Source organism: Ambystoma mexicanum, chromosome 1p (genome assembly GCF_040938575.1).
Source record: "Ambystoma mexicanum isolate Mex_15411 chromosome 1p, UKY_AmexF1_1, whole genome shotgun sequence".
Taxonomy (NCBI): Eukaryota; Metazoa; Chordata; class Amphibia; order Caudata; family Ambystomatidae; genus Ambystoma; species Ambystoma mexicanum.
In genome coordinates, this window is record NC_090921.1 from 299,778,308 (window position 1) to 299,801,082 (window position 22,775).

Sequence of the window (22,775 nt, forward strand, 5' to 3'; positions counted from 1 at the left end):
CAGCATTTTAAGAACATCAGGACACTCAAACTCATGAAATTTGTGAAGGTTGAATTTGTGGACTGCCTCGAAGTTTTGTGGTCCAGAATGATGCAGGATTCACACAAACCTTTAATATATGAGTTGGCAAGTTTTTGTAAACACATTGAGAATGAATTAGCATTGATGTTGTAGTTGATATGACTGTTTTTATGATGATATGTTAGATTTTAACTTTTGTAAAGGTTCTACATGAAATTCTTTTATGTAACTGAACAAAATGCAAATAAAAAAAAAAAGAGGCCAACCTCTTCGGGAAGGCGGTAGACGATGCGTTGGAGACAGCGAAGAAGGAGCATGAGACTAAGTCGCTGCACCAAATTTCCCAAAAACCCTCTTCACAGAGGGGCAGCAATTCTCGGCGGTCCTGTCGAGAACAAGCCCGCGCCGCTCAAAATAATTTCGGCATGGGCAACTTCAACGCAAGTCAACCGGCTGCAAGCCCCACTTACTACCCCCAGAGGGGTCAGAAGCGCGGAAAGAATAGAGGCAGAGGCTCCAATTCCAGATGTGTGTCAAGCTCGGGTCAGAAATTACCACCAACTTCAGGGCCCCTCCCATGTCTCCCCGGTCGGGGGGCGATTAACATCTTTCCTCAAGGCATGGGAGGGGATAACTTCAGACCAGTGGGTATTAAAGACGGCCGCCCACGGTTATTGCATGGAATTCGCCCGACCCCCACAGTTCAGACTGCCGAAACATCGACGCCTTTCACCGGAACCTCTGCAGATCCTGGTCCAAGAGGTGGAGGTGCTGCTGGGAAAAGACGCCATAGAAGCAATCCCGATTCTTCAGGTAAACAAGGGTATTTATTCAATATACTTCCTTGTACCCAAAAAGGATCTCACCATGCGTCCTCTTCTAGACCTGCGCCCAGCGAACAAGTTCATAAAGCCCCAGAAGTTTCGCATGGTAACACTTCAAGAGGTGATCCCATTGCTAAAACAAGGGGACTTCATGCCAACATTGGATATGAAAGATGCATACTTTCATATTTCAATGCTGCCAGCGCACAGAAAATTCCTAAGGTTCGTGATTCAGGACAAACACTACCAGTTCAAGGTACTCCCCTTCGGCATAGCCTCGGCAACACAGGTTTTTACCAAGGTCCTGGCAGTGGCAGCAGCACACCTGCGCAGACTTTCAGTTCCAGTTTACCCTTACCTGGACGATTGGCTCATCACGGGAGACTCGTTCGACGTTTGTTTTTTGAACACCCAAAAGACAGTAGACCTACTGTTCAGCCTAGGATTTTCTATCAACGAAAACAAATCCAGCTTAGTCCCCAGCCAAGTAAAACAGTTCCTGGGGGCTCTAATTCGCACGGAAGACGGTCTAGTCTTCCCTTCCAGTGAGAGGGTTCAGAACATGCTCTCTCAAGTTCCTCAGTATGTAGCCAGTCGGAAGGTGACGGTACGCAAAGCTATGCGTTTGCTAGGGATGATGGCGTCATGCATATACTTGGTCCCCCACGCGCGGCTGCGCATGCGTCCCATGCAGGAGTGGCTCAACAGCCAGTGGTGTCAAGCCAGCGGACAATGGGAAGATCTGTTAGTTGTCTCGCCAGCCCTCGTTCTCTCTCTACAGTGGTGGTCGAGGGAGAACCTCTTGAAGGGGAAAACCTTCCCCACCCCTGCAGTGGAAGCCACTCTCACAACAGACGCATCTCTCACAGGGTGGGGTGCTCACCTGCTTCAACAGACAGCGCACGGAGTGTGGTCCCCTCAGGTAGCGTCCAACCATATAAACCTACTGGAGCTACTAGCAGTGTTCAAAGCATTGAAGGCCTTTCAGGAACAACTGCAAGGGAAGACAGTGCTGGTCCTAACCGACAGCACAACTGAAATGTATTATCTGAACAAGCAGGGGGGCACTCACTCTCCAGGGCTATCCAAGCTGTCCCAAAACATCTGGATATGGGCTCTCAAACACAAGATGTTCCTGATATCCCAACATGTTCCAAGGGGACTCAATCTTCTGGCAGACGTACTCAGCAGAGATTTTCCTCTGCCAGAAGAATACGAATGGCGTCTGCATGAAGACATTGTATCCAACGTCTTCGCAGAATGGGGGTTTCCAAAGATCGACTTGTTCGCTACTCAGGAGAACGCCCAATGCCCAGATTACGCCTCCAGGTACCACCAGAACCGATCCAAGTGGAACGGTCTCTGGATAACTTGGTCGGGGAAATTTGTTTACGCTTTCCCCCCCCCCGACTCCCCTTCTGAACAAGATAGTGCACACGATGCACCAGGAACCAGTCACCATGATTCTGGTGGCTCCCATGTGGGCCTGCCAACCCTGGTTCGCGCACCTGATGGAAAAGTCCCTCTCCCCACCAGTCAAGCTGCCCTGCCTGTACAACATGTTGTCTCGGGACAGGGGGGAGACTCTACACCCATGCCCACAAACTCTGAACTTGGCAGCCTGGCTCCTGAAGTCATAGAGTTTGGACATCTGCAACTTCCTCAAAGATGCATGGATATACTGAGGGAGGCAAGAAAGCCTAACACACGTTATTGCTATGCCAGCAAATGGAAACGTTTTGTCATTTGGTGCAGTTCCAAAGGCGTCAATTCCACCGATTGTTCGCCTTCACACATTGTGTTATGTCTAACCCATCTGTTGGACTCTGGGTAGTCTTCAATTCCTTAAAGGGTCACCTAGCGGCGTTGTCAGCCTACACCACGTCACAGCAGAAGGTGTCGTGGTGGAAAATACCTGTGATTAAAGCCTTTATGGAAGGGGTTAAAAGAATTTATCCCCCCATTACTCATACAGCCCCTGGGTGGGATCTAAATGTGGTTTTAACTAGGCTCATGGGACCCCCTTTTGAGCCTATGCATAAAGCTAGTCTGAAAGACCTGACTTACAAGACAGCCTTTCTAGTAGCTATCACTTCTATCAGAAGAGTTAGCGAACTACAGGCCCTCTCGGTCTTGGACCCCTTTGTTACAGTCCACAAAGAGAAAGTAGTTCTGCGCACTCATCCCAGATTTGCGCCGAACTTTATTTGGAATTTCCATGTGAACCAGTCAATCGAACTACCCACGTTCTTCCAGAGACCTACTAACATGGCCGAAAGAAGCCTTCACACACTAGATGTGCGCAGGGCAGTCATGTTCTACATGGATAGAACTAAACCACTGAGGAAAACTAAACAATTTTTTGTTTCAGTGGCAGCTGGTAGAGAAGGGGACCCTGTCTCTAAATCAGCAATATCAAGGTGGATTGTCAAATGCATCACACTATGTTACACTCTTGCAAAGAGAGAGCTGCCCTTCAAGCCTGGAGCACATTCTACTCGAGGCACTGGGGCATCCATAGCATTCATTGCAAATGTTCCCCTAGAGTCCATTTGCAAAGCGGCAACCTGGAGTTCTGTACACACCTTTACAAAACACTATTGCCTAGACACTCATTCTAGGTCTGATTCTCAGGTGGGACAAGCAGTACTAAGACATCTTTTTTCTTCTGTTCCTTCTCACAACCCACCTCCAACTCCGGGTACTGCTCGCTAGTCTATGCACAGCATGTGATTCTAAGCAGATTAACAACCATCAGAAGTCATGCATTACTTACCGTAAAAGCATTTCTGATGATTGTATCTGCTTAGATTCACATGCGCCCTCTCTGCCTCCCCGCTCGTGGTGGAAGGAACATAGACTTCTTACTACTTTCTCTCCATGTACTCACTCACTATAGCCTTGGGCTCCCTTATGGCAGAATAAATACAATCGGAGGGACCTCGGAGCGTGAGGGATTTTGGGTACTACACACGTCACGATGGGGATAGTGTTTCAGACACGCCTATGCCGACGTCCCCTTTCGGTCCCCCGAAAGACGAGATGCAATACTCCGCGGTTACCACTGGATGTCGGACCATATGCACAGAATGTGAATCTAAGCAGATACAATCATCAGAAATGCTTTTACGGTAAGTAATGCATGTCATATATTCACATCCATTAGGCCTGATTGATAAAGGCAGAGTAGCCGCCGAAACACGTGTCTCAAATAGGGCACTTCTAATACACTTTTACTTTTCACCAATAATACTCCACACTTTTCTTGTGTGGAGTATTATTCAATTTGGCGCTGCCTTCAGGTGGAGAAGAGTTCTCAGATCCTAGACTACTTTTCACCTCTATACCCAGACTTGTGCAACCTAAGTTCAAGCGTGCTAGAGCTGGAGATTCCAGCTTTCCAGTCACTGACGCACTGAGAGCGGAAGAATCCTCCTGGCCCTTTCGCAGAGCCCTCAAAACCTGGCTGTTTGCATATACCTGATCATGCTGCAAGACCACCCATAAACCCATGCACTGTTTCTGATGTATGTAACACTGTTATTGAATAGTTTTCTGATATATGTAACGCTATGTTTTTGAATCTGTACCCAACATGCCCTCGAGCCACATGTAACTGGTTTCTACAAGCGCCCTGATGCCTGAGGGTTTGTGTGCGCTATACAAATGTAAAAATAAAAGAAATGAAATAAAAACAGGGCAAATTTCAAATAAGCCTTATGTTCAACTTGGGTTTTTTAACACTTGCAGTTCCCTAGGAGGGCGAAGCTACCCTCGAACATCCCAGTCAGTCCGGTTGCAGTCAGGGGATCTTCATCTTCCCCATGGCATACCTCAGTCGCATCCACCCCTTTTCAATCCACCTTTCAAAGTGGTTCTAATTGAGGAAGAGGTTGTGGCAGGGGTGCAGCCACAAAAAGCTCTTCAGCCTTACAAAACAATGACACACCCATCCAGGTTCCCTCTCGCATTTCTTAATTCATCCACGCATGGTAGGGAATCACAACAGACCAGTGGGTGCTGTTGACTGTATCCAAGGCTACTCCATTGCATTTCTAGAAAACCCTTGCTATCATCCGCTAAGACACAGGAAAATGTCAGTGGAGCATCAGCTGATTCTCTAATACGAAATAGTCTCTGCTACAAACAAAACAATGGAGTTTGTCGCTCTGCACAAGATAAACAAGGGTATGTATTCAATATACATCCTTGTACCAAAAAAGGACTTAACTGTGCGCACTCTAATAGACTTGCACCCTGCAAACACATATTTCAAACTGCATATGTCTAGAGGTAATCCCACTTCTGAAAAGGGTGTTTTACATGGCAACATTGGAAATGAAAGATGCATAGTACTTGCACCTCCAGATATGTGACACACACACTACCAATTTAAAGTGCTTCCCGCAGCCAAGGGAGTTTATAAAGTTAATAGCAGTAGTGGCAACACAATTACGCAGGCAATCCATCCCAGTGTGCCTTTATCTAGACCACTGGCTAATAACAGGCACTCGGGCCAGAATCATTTCAGTTGGGGTTCTCAAATCAATGAAAAGAAATCAAGTCTTGACCCCACTCAGGTAAAACAATTCCTGGGTGCATTAATTGGGACGCAAGTTGCCGTCTTTTTTTCCCTCAAACAAGAGTCCAAAACATGCTCTTTAAAAAAATTCCTCATTAAGTAGTCGGTCATCGGATAACCATGCGATAGGCAATGCGCCATCTCAGGATGATTGATGGCTTCATGCATTTTTGTTGTGCCATACGCAAGGATGTGGATGTGTCCAATGCAAGAGTGGCTAGTAAAACAGTGGTCTCACACAAGCGGTCACTGGGACGACGTAGTGGTTGTTTTGGAATCTCTAGTTCAAACGCTGCAGTGATGGTCAAGGGAAAACATGCTAAAAGGAAACCCCTTTCACAACCTTTGCAGTAGAGGCCACTCTAACAACAGACGCATCACTTTCCGGGTGGGGAGCACATTATGTCCATCAAACTGCAGGGCATGTGGACACAAACTGTCAAAGAAGCATATCAACTGTCTATAACTACTGGCAGTTCCAAGGCCCTATTAGCATGTCCACATAGGTTACGGGGAAACCAGCTCTAGGCCTCACAGTCAGCATTACTAACATGTTTTGCATTAACAAACAAAGCAAGACACACTCACTAGGTCTGTATAGACTAGCCCAAAATAATTGGGGCTGGTCTCTGTAGGGAAGGCATGGTATCACCAGTATTGACACTGACACAATGGATACAATTTGTAAAACCTTTATTAAAAATGTTGGGGTTGGAGAAACTCACAAGGAAAAATGTGTTCAAATGATAATGTCGCTGAACCAGCTCTCCTCCCCACGTTAGGCCTCTCGGGGTAAGGCGATCCTTCAAGACAGGATGACACACACTGGCTCGGTTTCCAACACAGTTCAAAACCGTGGATCGAGGCTTGCCTGGCCTTCCACGTTAAAGTCTCAAAACGTACACAAAGTTCTCCCTCTGCCGGGCTCAGACCTCTCATGATAAAGTTCAACACAAAGTTTTTGCAAGGAGGGGCTCCCTCCACCAAGCTTAGTATACTTCGGGTGTCCCTCAATCGGGCTCGGACCCCTTTTGGATGTCGAAGTCTTTCGAATGTGCGTGGTTTTATTACAGACCACTGCAGAGCAACTCACCAGCTGTGTACACTTCTTTCGTGTTCTTCGTTTCCAATTTTCGAGTCAAGGTTAGTACGACAGCCTTGCCTCGCCTCCCCAAATATGTCGTTCACCCGGGAGGGTTGCTGGCGTCCTTGAAACACAATGCAATGTTCACTTGTGAGATCTGGCCTTCTCCACGTGTCTTTTGCAATCTGTCGGAGGCCAAAGAGCTCCAGTAAGGAAGCCTTGGGGGTTTGCACCTTCTGCTCTCGTCTCTTGGTCCGTTGCTCTGCTCCATCAGGTGTGCCTTCATCCAAGAGGTTTTGCTCGTTCTCGTGTTATGCCTTGCTCATAGTGTGTCTTTAGGTGTTGCCTTTTATTCGTGTGAGGTAAGCTAACTGGTATCAGGTGTATGTGCTTAGGGTAAAGTGCCTAAACCGATTAATGGGACATGTCCTGTACGAAGTGAGACACTCTGGTTACTCTTAGTCACCCTCTTCCTCAGCCCAGTATTTGTGTTAAAAGGAGGCCAGGGGCAGTTGGGATTTTGATAAATCCTAAAAATATAGGATGGGGTAGATTAACAAAAGGGGCAATACTGAGTCTCACCCCCACTCCTCAAAGACCCCTCACCCAGGTAATCCTCCCACACTGGTTCACCCCTAGGGTCTGGATCCAAAGGCGATGGCCGTGCCCTGGCCACCTGAGAGAGAGATCCCCGGGGACTAGCGGGTGAGACACCCACTGGTTTCTCACATCTCTCAGTGAGAACATATTCCTCCTGTCGCAAAATGTTCCAGGGGAATACAACTGTCTAGCAGATGAGTTGAGCAGAAGCATACAGCTTCCCTCGGAGCAAGAGTGGCTGTTAAACAAAGACATTTTATGCAATGTCTTCAGAAAATGGCGACAACCAAACCTAGATCCCCTTGCAACACAAGAGTACGCTCAATGCCACGATTACGCATTTAGGTTTCCCCAGACGGGGTCCAAGTGCAATGAACTGCGGATCAGTTGGTCAGAGAGATTTGCGTACGCTTTTCCCCCAACACCACTGCTGAACAAAGTAATCCGCAAGATGCACCAGGAGCATCTCACAAGGATCCTAATAGCTCCAATGTGGGACTGCCAGATCCCCGGGGACTAGCTGGTGAGACACCCACTGGTTTCTCACATCTCTCAGTGAGAACATATTCCTCCTGTCGCAAAATGTTCCAGGGGAATACAACTGTCTAGCAGATGAGTTGAGCAGAAGCATACAGCTTCCCTCGGAGCAAGAGTGGCTGTTAAACAAAGACATTTTATGCAATGTCTTCAGAAAATGGCGACAACCAAACCTAGATCCCCTTGCAACACAAGAGTACGCTCAATGCCACGATTACGCATTTAGGTTTCCCCAGACGGGGTCCAAGTGCAATGAACTGCGGATCAGTTGGTCAGAGAGATTTGCGTACGCTTTTCCCCCAACACCACTGCTGAACAAAGTAATCCGCAAGATGCACCAGGAGCATCTCACAAGGATCCTAATAGCTCCAATGTGGGACTGCCAGACTTGGTTTTTACAGCTGATCAAAATGGCACTTTGCCCACCAGTCAAAATACCAAGCCCTTACACCATGTTGTCCCAGCATCAGGGGTCAACACTCAATCTGTGTTTCCAAACACTGAATTTAGCAACTTGTCTCCTGAAGTCATAGAGTTTGGTCACTTACACTTATGTCAATGATGCATGGACATCTTAAGAGTCTTGTAAGCCTAACACAAAACATTGTCATTTCAACAAGCGAAGCGCTTTGTCTTGTGGTGCAAAATACAAAACGTCAACCACATTGACTGTTCACCTTCTAATATCATACACTATATACTGTATTGGTAGACTCAGGGTTAGTCTTTACTTCTCTTAAAGTCCACCTAGCAGCACTCTCGGCATATTCCACCTCTCAAAGTAATGTTTCTTTGTGAAAGGTTCCTGTGGTTAATGCTTTCATGGATTGGGTCAAAAGACTATATCCCCCAATTTCTATTCCACCCCCAGGGTGGGATTTAAATGTCATTCTTACCAAGCTTATGAGTCCCCTTTTTGGACCGATGCATAAAACTAGTCTTAAACATCTCACCTTCAAGACTTCTTTTCTTATAGCCATACCTCAATAAGACGAGTAGGTGAACTGCAAGCTCTCTGTTCAAGACCCATTTGTAACCCTTTATAAAGACATTGGGCCTCATTACGAGTATAGAGGTAGCCATGCTGCTTTTAGCGGCATGGCTAGCCCCATACCGGGTACGGGTTCTAGGAATGAGGAATTACCGGCCCATTCTGACCTTGGAGGGCTCGGTAATTCCCTTTCCTGGGACCCAGACCCGGTACATCCCCATTCCCATTTGAGCCCTTATAGGGCTCAATAGAAATGGGGAGGATGCTAACAACGGGTCCGTTAATGACAGGCCCGTTGTTAGCATTCTGGTCTGCTAATGGGTCCCGCTAAGGACGCCTGGTCTGACCGGGTGTTCCAGAGCGGGACCCGCTGCAGACCTTGTAATAGTGCGGCCCGTAATGAACGGTGCCAGTCCCTTACCGGCACCGTTCATTACGGGTCCACACTCATTGTAATGAGGCTCATTGTAGTGTTAAGAACACATCCATGTTTTTCTCCAAAATGCATTTCTGCATTTCGTGTTAACTTCCAGCGTTCTTCCAGAATCCACAAAATGCAGCAGAGAGAAGCCTCTATTCACTGGATGTTAGGGGAACAGTCATGTACTACCTAGGCAAAGCAATCAATAAGGAAAACGGGTACATTCTTTGTTTCCTTAACTGCTGGTAGAGATGGGGATCAGGTCTCTAAATCGGCTATTTCCAGATGGATAGTACATTGCATTCAACTCTGTCGTTCTCTGTCAAAGAAAACGTTACCATTCATGCCCAGGAGACACAACTCGAGGCACCAGGGCTTCTCTACCATTAATTGCAAATGTACACTTAGAAGCAATTTGGCCATGCCCACTGTATGTTTTAAAACACAGGGCCTCATTACGAGTCTGCCGACCCGGACTTAATGCCACCAGTAAAACCATACCGCTGTTGTTTCCGTGACCGTGCAATCACGACCCACGGACCTGGAAAAACCACCACCACAAACTGCCGCAGCAGAGTTAAGGGATCCGTAGAATGCGACGGCGGCGAAACCACCCAGTTACCGGCAACACGAATCACCATGGGCATCACGAGTACCACATACATGGAAACACCGCCACAAAAATGGCGGAAAAACCGTGGCCACGGAGGCAGTATCGACGCCACCGCGAACATGACGTTAAACAGTACCAGGTGAGGTGAATCAGGCCACAGGTGCCCTAAATGAGGCTAGCCGGACCCAGCAGGTCACTGGGAGGCTACAAAAGGGCCACACCCACTCCCAAGCCAACTCCAAACACAACAATGCAGGCAGCAGCATTGGGACTGGGACTATTGAACCTACAGGCAGCAGTGCACATGGTGGCAGCAATGGTGCAGAGGAGAATGAGGCGGAGGAGGCGCAGGCGTCAGTTAGGAAACCCTGCACCCATGCCAAACCCAATTGCGCAGCCGGCACGACCCCGCCGGCAGCCTGCAATACCCTGCATCAGGGCCTCACCCTGGCACATGACCCCAGGACAGATCCACACATTATACCGGCTGGACCGTCCAACAATCATGTACATCACCGCCATGATTGAGGACGACATCAGCAGCCACATTGCCATCTCGACTGCAATCCCCCTCCCCCTCCTGAAGGTGGTGACAGTACTGCATTTCCTAGACACCAGAACTTATCAGCACACAGTTGGTGAGCTGCACGGGTGCTCACAACCCTATTTTAAAAAATTATTGGGACAGGTACTGGACGCTCTGCTGCGCCATGTGTCGGAACACATCACCCTACCCCGTACACTTGCCAAGGTCATTGCAACCAAGTTGGCATTCCATGCCATTGCAGCCATGCCAAATTGCATAGGTGCATTAGACTGCACCCACATACAGCTGACAGTACCACGTGCAATGAAGATGGTGTACCGCAATAGGAAACAGTACCACTCACTGAATGTACAGATGGTATGTGATGCCGGACTGCTGATTACACATTGCTGCGCACGTTTTCCGGGGTTAATACATGACTCAATGGTCCTGCGGAATTCCACATTGCCACGCTACATGGAACACTACGCTGGACAAAGCACATGGGTGAGCAGAACTGCCAATGCATAGGCCCTGTTGAAGTGTGTTGAGTGCCCAGGCCAATGACCTGTGTAAGTGGGCTGCTACAACTGCACATGCATCACCCCCTGGCCCATGTAATGGACGGTCAGCATAACCCACACATCACATATCTACACATGACCAGTTGCCACAGTACACACCCTGCCTAAGGAGACATACGACCAAAGCTACCAACAGGCCATACAAGTTAATCCACTCAATCCAGCCACCCACACTTAGGACCACTTCCCCCCCCCAAAGCACATGCCGGCTGCACATGAGACATCCTGTAACAGCCAAATCATCACAGGCCATGGAATGACTCCCCCATGTGTGCTTGTCATTGCATAGTGCCTTACTTACCAACCACTATTGTGTATAAGGTCCGCTTCATATGCACAGCAAGTAATAGTGCAATGTCCAAATGCCACCATCTACAACAATTACCCATGGATGGCAATCACCCGCCCTTCCGACCACGGCTAGGTCCATATGGATGAATGTATGATGACACAATATTGCATTGTATCAGATCGTGAGATGAACCACAAACAATGACATGTCCCACACATTTACATCCCATGTAGGTGATACTGGATATGCACTCACGCCATGGCTGATGACACCTGTATGGAGGCCAAGGAACAGGCATGAGGAGGCGTACAACAGGGCACACGTCCGCACACGTGGCATGATTGAGAGGACATTTGGCCTACTGAAGGCCAGGTTCCGCTGCTTGAGCAGATCTGGAGGATCACTGCTCTACAACCCAGTGAAGAAGGGTAAAATTGTGCTTGTGTGTCCCATGCTGCACAATCTGTGCTTGCGCAGGAACATTCCGCTGCCCCCAGACGCAGAAGATGAAGATGGGGAAGGAGATGGGGATGGCGATGGGCATGGGGATGGGGTGGCAGCACAACCTCCCAGGGGTGCGCAAGATGGCCAACAAGCACGGGATGCACTCATTTCCAGTTACTTTTGAGAGACTGCACATTGACAGCAAAGCATGGATATAACGATGCCAGTGAATAAATGATTTTTGTCTGCTGATGAAATGACAGATGTCCACTCATTATGGTAGTTTTCAAAGGTTTTGTATTATCAATTAAACAGGTAAGAAAGTGCATTGGGTAGGGAAGCTGTACACCCATGCCCACCCACCACCCAAACGTTCCCACCCCCAACCAGGCCCCAACAACTAACCACCTAATGGGCAACCCCCACCGCCCCCACCACTCAAACGTTCCCACCCCTCCAACACCCATGGTGTCCCCAAATGTCATGTTGACTGGCATCCCCACATTTGCAGGGGTGCTTGTGCGCAGGTGTGTCCTTGCTGGTGGATCCAGTCAACCGACTTGAACGCCTCCGTGGGCTGCCAGTGGCAGAGCTGGATGGGGTGGTGCTGGCTGAGGTGACTGTCGGTGTAACTATGGGCAAGCGTCCTTGAAACGCCTGCTGAGCTACCAACATTGACTTGGCAGTGCTGGACTGCACACTGTTCCCTTCCCTTCCCTGACATGGAGTGCCAGGGTGAGAATTGTGGCCGCAAATCTTCCAATCGACCTGGTGAGCCGATGCACCGACGTGGCATTGCTCTCCCGCTGCAGCCTGGCCTCCTCCCGCTGCAGCCTGGCCTCCTCCCGCTGTTGCATGGCCTCCTCACGCTGCAGCCTGGCCTCCTCCAGCTGTCTTTCCACCAGCTGCGTCAGGGTGGCCTGTTGTTGCTCGATGTGCTGCAATCGTGTACAGAGCTCGCCCATGGATGGAGTTGGGGAGCGCATGGGGCTGTGCAGTTCTGGGGGGCTGAACTGTAGGCCATGGATGGGTGACAGGCCATCCATGTTGTCCCCCTCACCCTGTTGTACTGCTTCGGCCTGCATGGCCGGGGCACTCCCATCACTTGATGCAGCCTCCTCAGCTGTGCAGATGGGTTGCGAATCATCATCCGGGGCCAGGGTGGGTGGCTGCATGGGGATGGTGTCGTCTGCTGGTGTGCCTGCTGCAGCCGGTGTGCCTGATGTTGCCGGTGTGCCTGATGTTGCCAGTGTGCCTGCTGCAGCCGGAGCCTGTGTGCCAGAGCAGCTTGCATCATCCTCCTGGACATGAGTGCTGCTTTGTGCGCCTGCAGGTGGCCACTGCGTAGCCTCTTGTCCGTCGTCGCTGTCACTTGTCACGACTGTGGGGATACCAAGGGCATGCGGTTAGTTGTGTGGTGTTACGTAATGTGTCCATCACATGCATCAAACATCACTATCCATGCCCACTTGCAATTCAACACTTTTGACTATTGATACACACAGGTGTGTGTCTCTGCTTCCAGTCAGGCACGCATTGTGTGAATTTCGAGGGATCGTGCTTTGGGGATGTGATACTCGTCGTTTGGCCAGTCAGTGGGTCCATTGGGTCACTCCTGCCTTGTTGGGGGAGTGGGGGGGGTGCAGCATTGGGAGTGGGTCCATTGGGTCACTCCTGCCCTGTTTGGGGGGGGGCAGCATTGGGAGTGGGTCCATTGGGTCACTCCTGCCCTGTTTGGGAGGGGCAGCATTGGGAGTGGGTCCATTGGGTCACTCCTGCCCTGTTTTGGGGGGGCATTAGGAGTGGGTCCATTGGGTCACTCCCAATCACACGTATGGCTTTGTACTCTGTGCACTTACCAGCATCTGCAGGTGGGCTCACTCCTGCCTCTGCCTTTCCTATGCCGTGGATGCCTTTGAGATGCATGACACTGCTGCAGCGCTCCTCCCACGATTGGAGCTTCAGAGGGGATGCAGGGCCTCCACCAGAACCAGTGCTGTGTTGGCGGTGTGCTGTGATGAGGTTGCGCACCCGGAGCCTGAGGTCATCCCACCTCTTGAGGCACTCCTTCACTGAGTGTGTGGTCACGCCAACCGCTGTGCACTTGCGTGCTGCCTCTGCCCACACCTCCTTGCAGCGTTGCTGAGTAGCGCGCTGCTGATCTGCACTAAAGAGCATTTCAGCATGCTCAACAATGTGCTCCACCAGTACTGTGAGCTCAGCCTCACTGAAGCGCTGCTTTCTGTGTCTGTGTGCTGGTATTCTGGATGCCATGATGGTTTGGATGGTTTGTCAGTCTCAGGGAGGTGATCTGACCCGTCGTGTCTGAGGATGGCAGTGGATTGTGCTTTATATAATGGCCGCCTCTCTGTTTCCATTTTTTTCCCCGCGGTCATGGTATTTCAGCTTCCGGTGTTTCCGTGTCGGCGGAGGCGGACACGGTTCTAGCGCCGTGTTCTGTGGCGCTAAGTCCGCGCGCGTAGGTGTTTACGTGATGGCGGTGACTCCGTTTCCGCCTCGGTGTGTTGCGCGTGACCCACGTGCCATAATCGGCCCATCTTTCCGCAAACTTGCGGTCGCGGAAGCGGAGTCACCGTCGACACGGAATCACTGCATTCCAGCAAAGCGGACTCGTAATGAGGCCCACTGTCTTTCTTTCCCACTCACTAGCCATGGCCTACTCCCATGACCCTGGTCTTCGGTCGGGGCCTCTTTACATGTTGCCCCAATAGCTTTCCTCCAGTCCCACTAGCAATGGCCTTCGGCCATATTGCACCATTCGGTTCATTAAAGTAACCCAGTCGCCATAGCCTTTGGCCAGACACATTACACCCTCCCCCCACTCCCACCTCACTGTAGCTGTAACTGTAGGGAATGCATGGTATCACACGTATTGACACTGACACAATGGATACACTTTGTAAAACATTTATTGATAATGTTGGTTTCGGAGAAACTCCTATTCTGCCCTTTAGCTAAAATGGGAGTAGTCTGGATCATCAAACGATAAACACAACAGTCCTGGTGGAGTCTGTCAAATCAAAGTGTCCTGTAGTAACAAAAATCGAATGCCTGCCCTATCTCTTGTACAAAAAGTGTAAAAAGGAGAACATTTATGCAAAAGGAAAAGTCAGTGTTCAATTGATACTGTGGCAGAACCAGCTCTCCTCCCATCGTTAGGCCTCACGGGATAAGGCTATCCTTGTAGGCGCGATGACACACTCTGGCTCAGTTTTCAGCACAGTACACGGTTCACAACCATGGATCGAGGTCTGCCGGCCTTCCACGTTTTAAAGTTCCTTTCTCTGGCTTTTAAAATAATGTGGTGAAAAATATAGGGCAACGACCCTCTTTTTCTTTTTTGACAGGGGGGCCTGTCTCTAGAGGGTTAATAAGTAACAAAAAAGGAAACAAGAGTCAAGACTACCTCTCCTTTCAACGCACAGGTAGTGCTAAAAAACCTACAGCAGGCTAGGAGTTAATTAAACTAGCCATTTTTGATAACACATACAAAAATAAAAAAATACTGTTAAAGTTTATTCTAACTCAAGATACATAATAAAATCACGAATAAACAAGTGAAGGACATTATCATTCACTATACATGAACCATGCAATTCTATACACAGTGTGGTTGGTAACAGAAAAAGTGTGGTTTTATGTACAGTAAGACATTAGCAGCACATTTCTACTGTCGCCATATATTGTGCGTTTCTGGAGTCAATTTCACAGCAAATTCTCTAAGTGACGCCAGTCATACAATTGTCCTAACTTTCCTTAGGACACTGTGGGAAGCTGTTATCAAGGGACGTGTAGATGTTACTAGTCATCTAAAAATGGAAACTGAAGATAAAATATGTTTAGAAACGTGTGATCAAAAAAACCTATTTCATGAGATGCACAAAGAACTGTAGGTTGACACCTACCTAAAGATAGTTGAAGGTGTCTTGGGATACGATTTGCGAAAACTGTCACATGTACAGTGTTATTTTCTCAGGGGCTCTGATGGTGTCTGCAGAGAATGGAGAAGGAGCTAAAGTTAGATATGGTGATTCTCTTGCGGTGTATAAGTCACCTAATTTTGTAGGGGTCAACAACAAATTTCTCAGGTGGAAATTACCTGGTTGCCGGTTGTGGCAAACGTAATTTATCTCAGTGGCGTCAGGAAAAATTAAAGACGAAACCGGCACAGCACTTGAAGGCAGCAGTACTCCGGTGGCGCTAAAAAAGGCATGAAGAGTAGCTGAATTTGTAGACTACTAGTGTGGGCCAGTGTATGCACACAAGCTAGTTATGTACATGGCCAAATAGGTGGTGCTGAAAGTGCCATTCATCGCCGATTAGCTGCATAGGGTGGCGCGACATTGGGAGCAAAAATGCAAGCATGCTGATTAGGTACGGGTTGGTGCATGGCAGAAAATGGAAAACACTCTTGACGTTGAAGAGAGGGCTGGAAAAGAGTGACAGTGGAAAAGTGCTGGACCTGCTGGACTAGAGGACTTAACTGCAGTGAAAAGCAGGCATGCAGGGGAGGCACTGAGCTACCAGTATCAGGGGCCACACTGCCTACAAAACGGGTCATGTCGTTTGCCTAGTGCTTAACAAAGTAGCGTCTATAAATGATCGGCAAACGCACTGCGATGAGCGGCTGTTGCACACGTGGAATCTTAGAATGTGGTGGTGGACGTCTGCTAAGGGCATAACACAATGGGGGCAGATATTTGTGGACGGGCAGTTCATTCGATGGGAGGATATCAGGGAGGAGGTGGGTAACACACCTACGGCTAGGCGACAATACTCTGGTCTGCGGGCAGCTACACAAAATATATGGCCAACCTTCCCTGATGAACCCCCAGTCAACATGGGACTGGGATACATGTTTATGGGGGGACGCCAAAAAATAACAGCTTCCACACTGTACAAGACCATACTCCACACACGCCCACAAGAGCAGCGTCCGGCAAGGGCAAAATGGGAACAGGACCTTGGAGAAGAGGTGGGGGAAGAGGAGTGGTCTCAATACTGTGCACTCGTGAAACAGATATCCTGCAATTCCAAATACAGGCTAATCCACTATAAAATTCTTCAGAGAACACATTACACCCCAGAGAAACTCAAACGCATATACCCAACCATGACAGGGGAATGCCCGAGATGCCACGCGGACAATGCTGGCATTTATCACATGCTTTGGGGGTGCAGTGCACTGAGGGGATACTGGGAAGCTGTATGTCAGACGATAGACGAGATGGCAGACCACCCACTAGAGTGGACCCCACGATTATGCCTGTTGGGGTCAATTGAGAAAATAAGCCCGAGTTGGCGAAAGCTTCTGAATGTAAGTCTGCTCCTCGCCAAAAGGGCGATCCTCCTCAGATGGAAGAGTGCGCACTCCCCTACTAAGGCGGACTGGGAAAGGGACATGGCATGGGCGAACGACATGGAGGAACTGTATATTGATACTGTGCTCCCAGCCTCGCGCCCGAAAAACATTTGGGGCAGGTACAAACAGTATCTCGCCGAGAAAAGCGGACTTGAACAACTTGATGCTGTAATGTGATTCATATTGTAAAATGTAATGTCTATAATTATGATGTCTCTGTAACCAAGTGAAAGTAGTGACCAAGTGCAACAAAAATAAAGGTTTTAAAAAAGAATGTGGTGGTGGACTGAGGGGTCAGAGTAAATGTTCAAAAATAATGTTTCCTGAGTAACTTGATGGGCGAATTGCCTAGCAACTCAGTGCGAATAGCCACAATATAGTATTTTTTAAGGCTGATGTTAAACGTTGCTTGCAAAGGGGAGATATTTTCCAATGAAAGCTCATCTGCCGCAGCTGTGCTAATTCTTTCACTTAATGAGCCCATTAAGGCTGCTAACATTCCAAGAAAGGATTCAAATAGTTATCCTTTTCAGCCTTTCTGCCTGTAAGTATAAGCAGAGACATAAGCTTACCTCTCAGTTCAGTAGACATTGCTGATATCTAATTGACTTCCAAAGTCAAAGGAGTTAAAGCTGGCTCCTAATCGGAGAACTCAGGGGGATGGTGTCTAAAGAATAGGCAAAGAGCAGTTGGCTGAAGTCCCAGATCGAAGTCTTGCTGGGAAAATTGGCAAAAATATCAGCAAGGCTGTCAAGGTAGGATTATTTATTCCAGATGCAGCAATGCCCACACCGCTGTATTCCTCGAGAGAGTGGTATGTTTTATGTTACTAGGATTCATACCTTGCTGTGCTGCCAATTGCATGGTTTCAAGCCGTTATTGCGGGTCAGAGATTGGACTGGGTTATATTAGTGGTGAGAAAGGGAGAAAATGCAAGATAGCTTTACTGTTGCATTGATGCATCCAGGCAGGAAGTACCCTGACCCTCTGTGTGCGGGTCAGGTTTCTAGATGTTCTGTGTCAAGAGTGTAGAGGTATTTGTTTTCAAAGGGAACCTTGTTTGCCCTTAGGACTAGGGGACTGTAGCATGCAGGTTGGTTGTAGAAGTGTCGTTTTCTGATGTCTGTGTCTTCTGACTTTTCAGCTCCACACTGTAAAGACTTGATTGGAACTCTGGAGTCCAACCCCTTAATTCGGATCATCTGGAAGGGTATCAAACCCCTCTTTATGGGGAGGATCCTCTACACTCCGAACACAACGGTTACCCAGCGCATCATGAGTGAGGTGAGATATCCCCTTCATAAAAAGTCTGTGCACGCCACAGTTACTCTGGATTAGGTTCTGTCAATTGTCGATGCGTCCATGGGACATAGTGATGGTTGCATGGCTATAAATGGCTAAGCTAGGTTATTCAAGAGTCCAGGGGGGATCAGCTAGTACATAATATCAGAATGTTTCGGTCAGATAACACAGTATCAATGAATTGGCAGATTGGAACTTGTGAATTATGGATAATGAAAGGACTGAAGAGGTCACAAATGGACAGTGAGATTTCATAAACCCAAATCCTTGATGAACACATTCATTGAAGAGCCCTAGTTGTTCATTATTAGTCACAGAAGGTGATTGCAAGTCTATAGTCAGTCATTCTTAGGCATGATAGAGTTCTTCCAGAAGGTGGTACACATATTTACTGACAACCTATTGTATATGAAGGTATTGATGAAGAATAAAACTAAGCTTGTGTGGAAGGCTAAAATCAGAGATCGTGTTACATTGCCCCAATGGAAACTATATCTTTAAGTTTCCAGCACCTTCAACTCTGGCCTGGATGATAGCAAAATCTCGGTGGTCCCAGATTGGGATATTGCAAAAATCGCAAAAGAGGCTTTAGTGTGCCATTGGGTTCTGGAGAAATGTTACTTTTACAGGGGTGGGGAGCGCTCTGACTTTTTTCATGTGAGTGGAACAAAAACACTTGATAATGGTGTAAAAATATACAGGCAGACATGTTTATTTTGGGTCATTCATGGTGGGCGAAGGACAGGCAAATCCACTTTGGAATCCTCATTTAAATAAGGCTTGTTTGGCCCTCTTGTAATTGTTTATTTGTAGAGCGCTTCTACACAAGTGAAGCGCTTCAAAGCGCTTCAAGGTGGGAAGGGAACAAGGGAATACAGTCTTCATTCTTAGGCCTTGAAGATTCTGAATGATCTAACAATAATAACTAGAAAACTAGGCCGGAGGCATATCTGCTAGTGAAGTGTGTGACAAAAAAGGTGAGGGGAGAAGGGGACGGGGGGAGGAGAGACAGATCAAAAAGCTACAGCACTGGTCTGGTGACAATTCAGATTGCTTGGTGGTATGTCATCAATTGTGCCTATGCGTGAGTATTTCAAGCACGACCAAGCTAGGGAGGGGATAACAGAGGGAGGATAGATAGACAGACAGACTTGCTAGGCTTGATACAAACAGGTCGTGCAAGTGTGCAGAACAGGAAGTGAGAGAGAGAGGGGGGAAGTGCACCCAGTCCAGCAAGGGCAAGGGTTAAGTGCAGAAGTGGTGCCATGAAGTTAGACGCAACAGGTTCTAAGTCTTGCAAGACCATGTTATTGGTCATATGATGTGAACAGAGGGCAGACATCAGTTTCATGGGTTTAACGGAGGGTTTAATGCTGAAATTCTAGGTCTGGTAAGATCACTAAAGATTTGTTATGGCCAGCCTTGGTCCATGGAAGTCTGTGAGGAGCATTTGGGGGCATCCTCTATCCCATGACGCCCGAATAGAGATGCAATTGCCTATCTGGCATGATGATGTCCGTGAAGAGGTGTGATGGTCGTTACAGGTTCTATGAGGTCTTTGAAAGGCAGAAATGCTTATATGTTGAATTGCACACACTTGTTTCTATTTGCTCTTTTCTCCTACAGGTGAACCGTACATTTCAGGAGTTGGCGTTGCTGAGGGAGGTGAAGGGAGCCTGGGAGGAGCTTGGGGAACAGATCCAGAACTGGATGACAAGCAGACAGGAAATGATCCTACTCACAGTCAGTTTCTCTTAAACATTATGTTTTGCAAGTGTGTGACTAATATGGAGGAAGCCTGCACAGTCATTTATGGATGGTTTAGGTCTGAAGAAGTGTAAATACTTTTGTTTGGGGATGTAATGTACATTGTCCTTGCATAGCACGCTTCTGCCATTTTCCCTATTTGTAGCTGTAAGAGAGGAGGGAGGAGTGGTTGTTAGAGGTAAAGAGAGGAAGGCTAATGCAAGTTCTGAGTGTCAGGGTGATCCTTGGTGGGTAGTGGTAGGAACACTTTGGTGTGTGTGTCTGGGCTGGGAGGACCTAATTAGCTGCTGGTGTTAGGGTGGGGTTAAAATGTGATAGAAGTAGTGGGTGGTCATGCTCCATTAATGTGTATTTTTAGGCTGCTTGTTGCCACGCTCGAGGGTTGACTGCTTGAGTAGTTTAAGGTGAAGAGAGAAGAGGATGTGAATCGATTAGCGGGACAACTTGGAATCTTTATGCCAAAGAGAACTAATTGGTTGAAGAATTATTGGTCCAGGTGTTGCTGGAGGCCAGGAAGGTGATGCTGCTACCCAGTACTCAGTGGTAGAATCTCATGGAGGGAGGACCCCATTGAGAGTAGTGACTGGTTTGGGAGAACGCTGTATCCCTTTTGACCTTCCCAACTTTACTCAAAATCCTTCTCTTACCCCTCTACCAAGAATGTACGTTTGTGATGCAACTTAAGGGGGGATGATTGATCAGGAAAACTCTCATCAAGTACCCAATGGTAGTAGTGGGCTGAGGAAGAGTGCAAGAAGCGATATGGATCCAATACCAACAACCAAGACCTGCAGTCTAGTCTTTCGCGTCAGCTGATTGGCCAGCCGTCATTCAAAGTAGGAGAGGGAATGGAGAGATGACGTCTTCAATCTCTTGGCACAGACCCAGAGCTTGGAGCGCCAGTCGATGGAGATCCTCCCTCGAGGAACCGGGAGCACAGGGAGCACTCGCTGCAGGGCGCAGCTGGCAGAGGATGGTGTCAAGAGGACACACCGAAGGAGCAGAAGGCTGGAGGCCAGCTGATGAGGACACCAACACATGGCAGAAACCAGCAGCTGGGCGGTGTCTGGTGCAGACGCAAGCTGCAGAGCCGAGACCAGGCACCGGAGGAGACGGTGAGAGCTCCAGCGAGCCGTTGTTCTCCCAGGAAGCCCGGAGAAGCCCACAACTGACCAGAGGATGAAAGCCAAGTCTCCACAGATACCAGGGTGGCTCAGTCCGTGGTTGGGGTCCCCAAGAGCACCTCAGTCACCTTTGGCTTTGAGACATGAGAAGTGGGAAGATAGGGGAGAGTCCTGTTTAAACCCCTTTTTCCAGAGACTGAGATACCAAGAATATCGGGTGTGGGTCCCACCTGGGCAAAACATATCCCAAACCATAACTAGAAGGAATACAAACTTTGTAAATGCAAATTGTCTACACAGACCATGGCAGGGGAGTGAACCAGTTAAAGAGAACTGTGAATCTGACCAACTGAAGGGAGTCTGGGGGGACACACAGGGGGAAGTACACCATGAATAATAGAAAACACAGTTGACATGCACAAGTAACACCCAGAGACCTTGGTAGGAGAGTAAACCAAAGCTGTGGGTTGGAGTGAAGTCAGATGGTGAGAACGAGATCATTGAGTACCCTACTTGGTAGGACATTGAACCAAGAAGGGGGTTCTCAGAAAAGGGGTGAAGTTCCCTCACCAAGGTTTGGGAAAGCAAACCAAGCCATTCTTCCTGCTTGCGGTACCTGATGTGAGAAACTCCTTCCATGCAACATCTTTAACCCATCCTACCAGGTAGGATATTTAGGAACTCAACCCCCACCCCCTTTTACAACACAAGCACTTTTTCACAGACAGCCCGCAATGAGAAAAAAAGGACTAACACCCAAGCCGTATACCTGACATAATCCAATACAATGGTCAGACAAGGTCAGGAAATTACTGACCATCGCACACACCTGACTTCCATTACGCTTCCCCACACGGATTAAAGGCGGAGCACGAGAGCACACTCTGAGCGGGGCAAAGCACATGTGGAAACAGCATTGTGTGAAACTCGTGTGATAACAAACACGAGTAAAGTTGAACTGCAGATTTCGGAACTTTCAAACCAAGATACGATACCTTTGACAGAGTGGTCCGGCACTGTGTGCGTGTTCAATCAAAGGTCTCTGTAAGGTATCCAGCTGAGAGTTGACAAAAGTGAAAGAGTGGCAAAGGATTGTAAATCGAATTGGTCCTGCAACGGGTCGGGCAAAATCCTGTGCTCAATCGAAAGTCTTTGATGTTGGTACAGTAAAGAAAGATGATGGCAAAATAGATAACCTTGGTCCGAGCCTGGCGGAGGGAGACTGATTGAAGATTGTGTGTCAAAAGGAATCTGAGCCCTGGCACAGGGGCATCCGGGGCGAACCGTGACTCACACGAGAAATTGGATACATGAAAATTGTAAGAAAACTGTGTATATGTGAAATACGAACTTTATGTTAAAGTCTAAAGTGGATCTGAGCCTGGCAGTGATAATCCGAGGTGAACAGTAAATCACCTAAGAAGGTTGTGCATAAGAGAATCCTGAAAAGGTAAGGAACTTTATTATTTGTTTGTTGCATCAGGCCCTCTGAAAGAAGAGACTTTGAATGGCAAAGAGACTTTGGCACAGAAGCCCATGTTGTTGGGGTTTTCAACTGCACCCTTGTGCTAAAGAAGCCAGAGACTGTGCGAAGCTAGAGTGCGTTGCCTTGTCCCGTGCTGAAAACGTGGGGAAGGGAAGCCAACGCCTTGAATATCCTGACATATCATTTCTTGAACA

The 22,775-nt window shown here is 48.2% G+C and overlaps 1 protein-coding gene across 5 annotated transcripts in view; it reads left to right on the forward strand.

The window, feature by feature from the left end:
* Window positions 1-22,775, forward strand: part of ABCA7 (ATP binding cassette subfamily A member 7) — a 2,687,121-nt gene that overhangs the window by 838,196 nt on the left and 1,826,150 nt on the right. For all 5 annotated transcript variants that reach the window (XR_011303245.1, XM_069647414.1, XM_069647430.1 and 2 more), the window contains 2 exons: window positions 18,047-18,186; window positions 19,831-19,947. Coding sequence is in view for 4 of the 5 variants with exons in the window: in XM_069647414.1 (XP_069503515.1) it covers window positions 18,047-18,186; window positions 19,831-19,947 (257 nt within the window). In the remaining variant the exon portion in view is untranslated. The remainder of the gene's footprint in view (window positions 1-18,046; window positions 18,187-19,830; window positions 19,948-22,775) is intronic.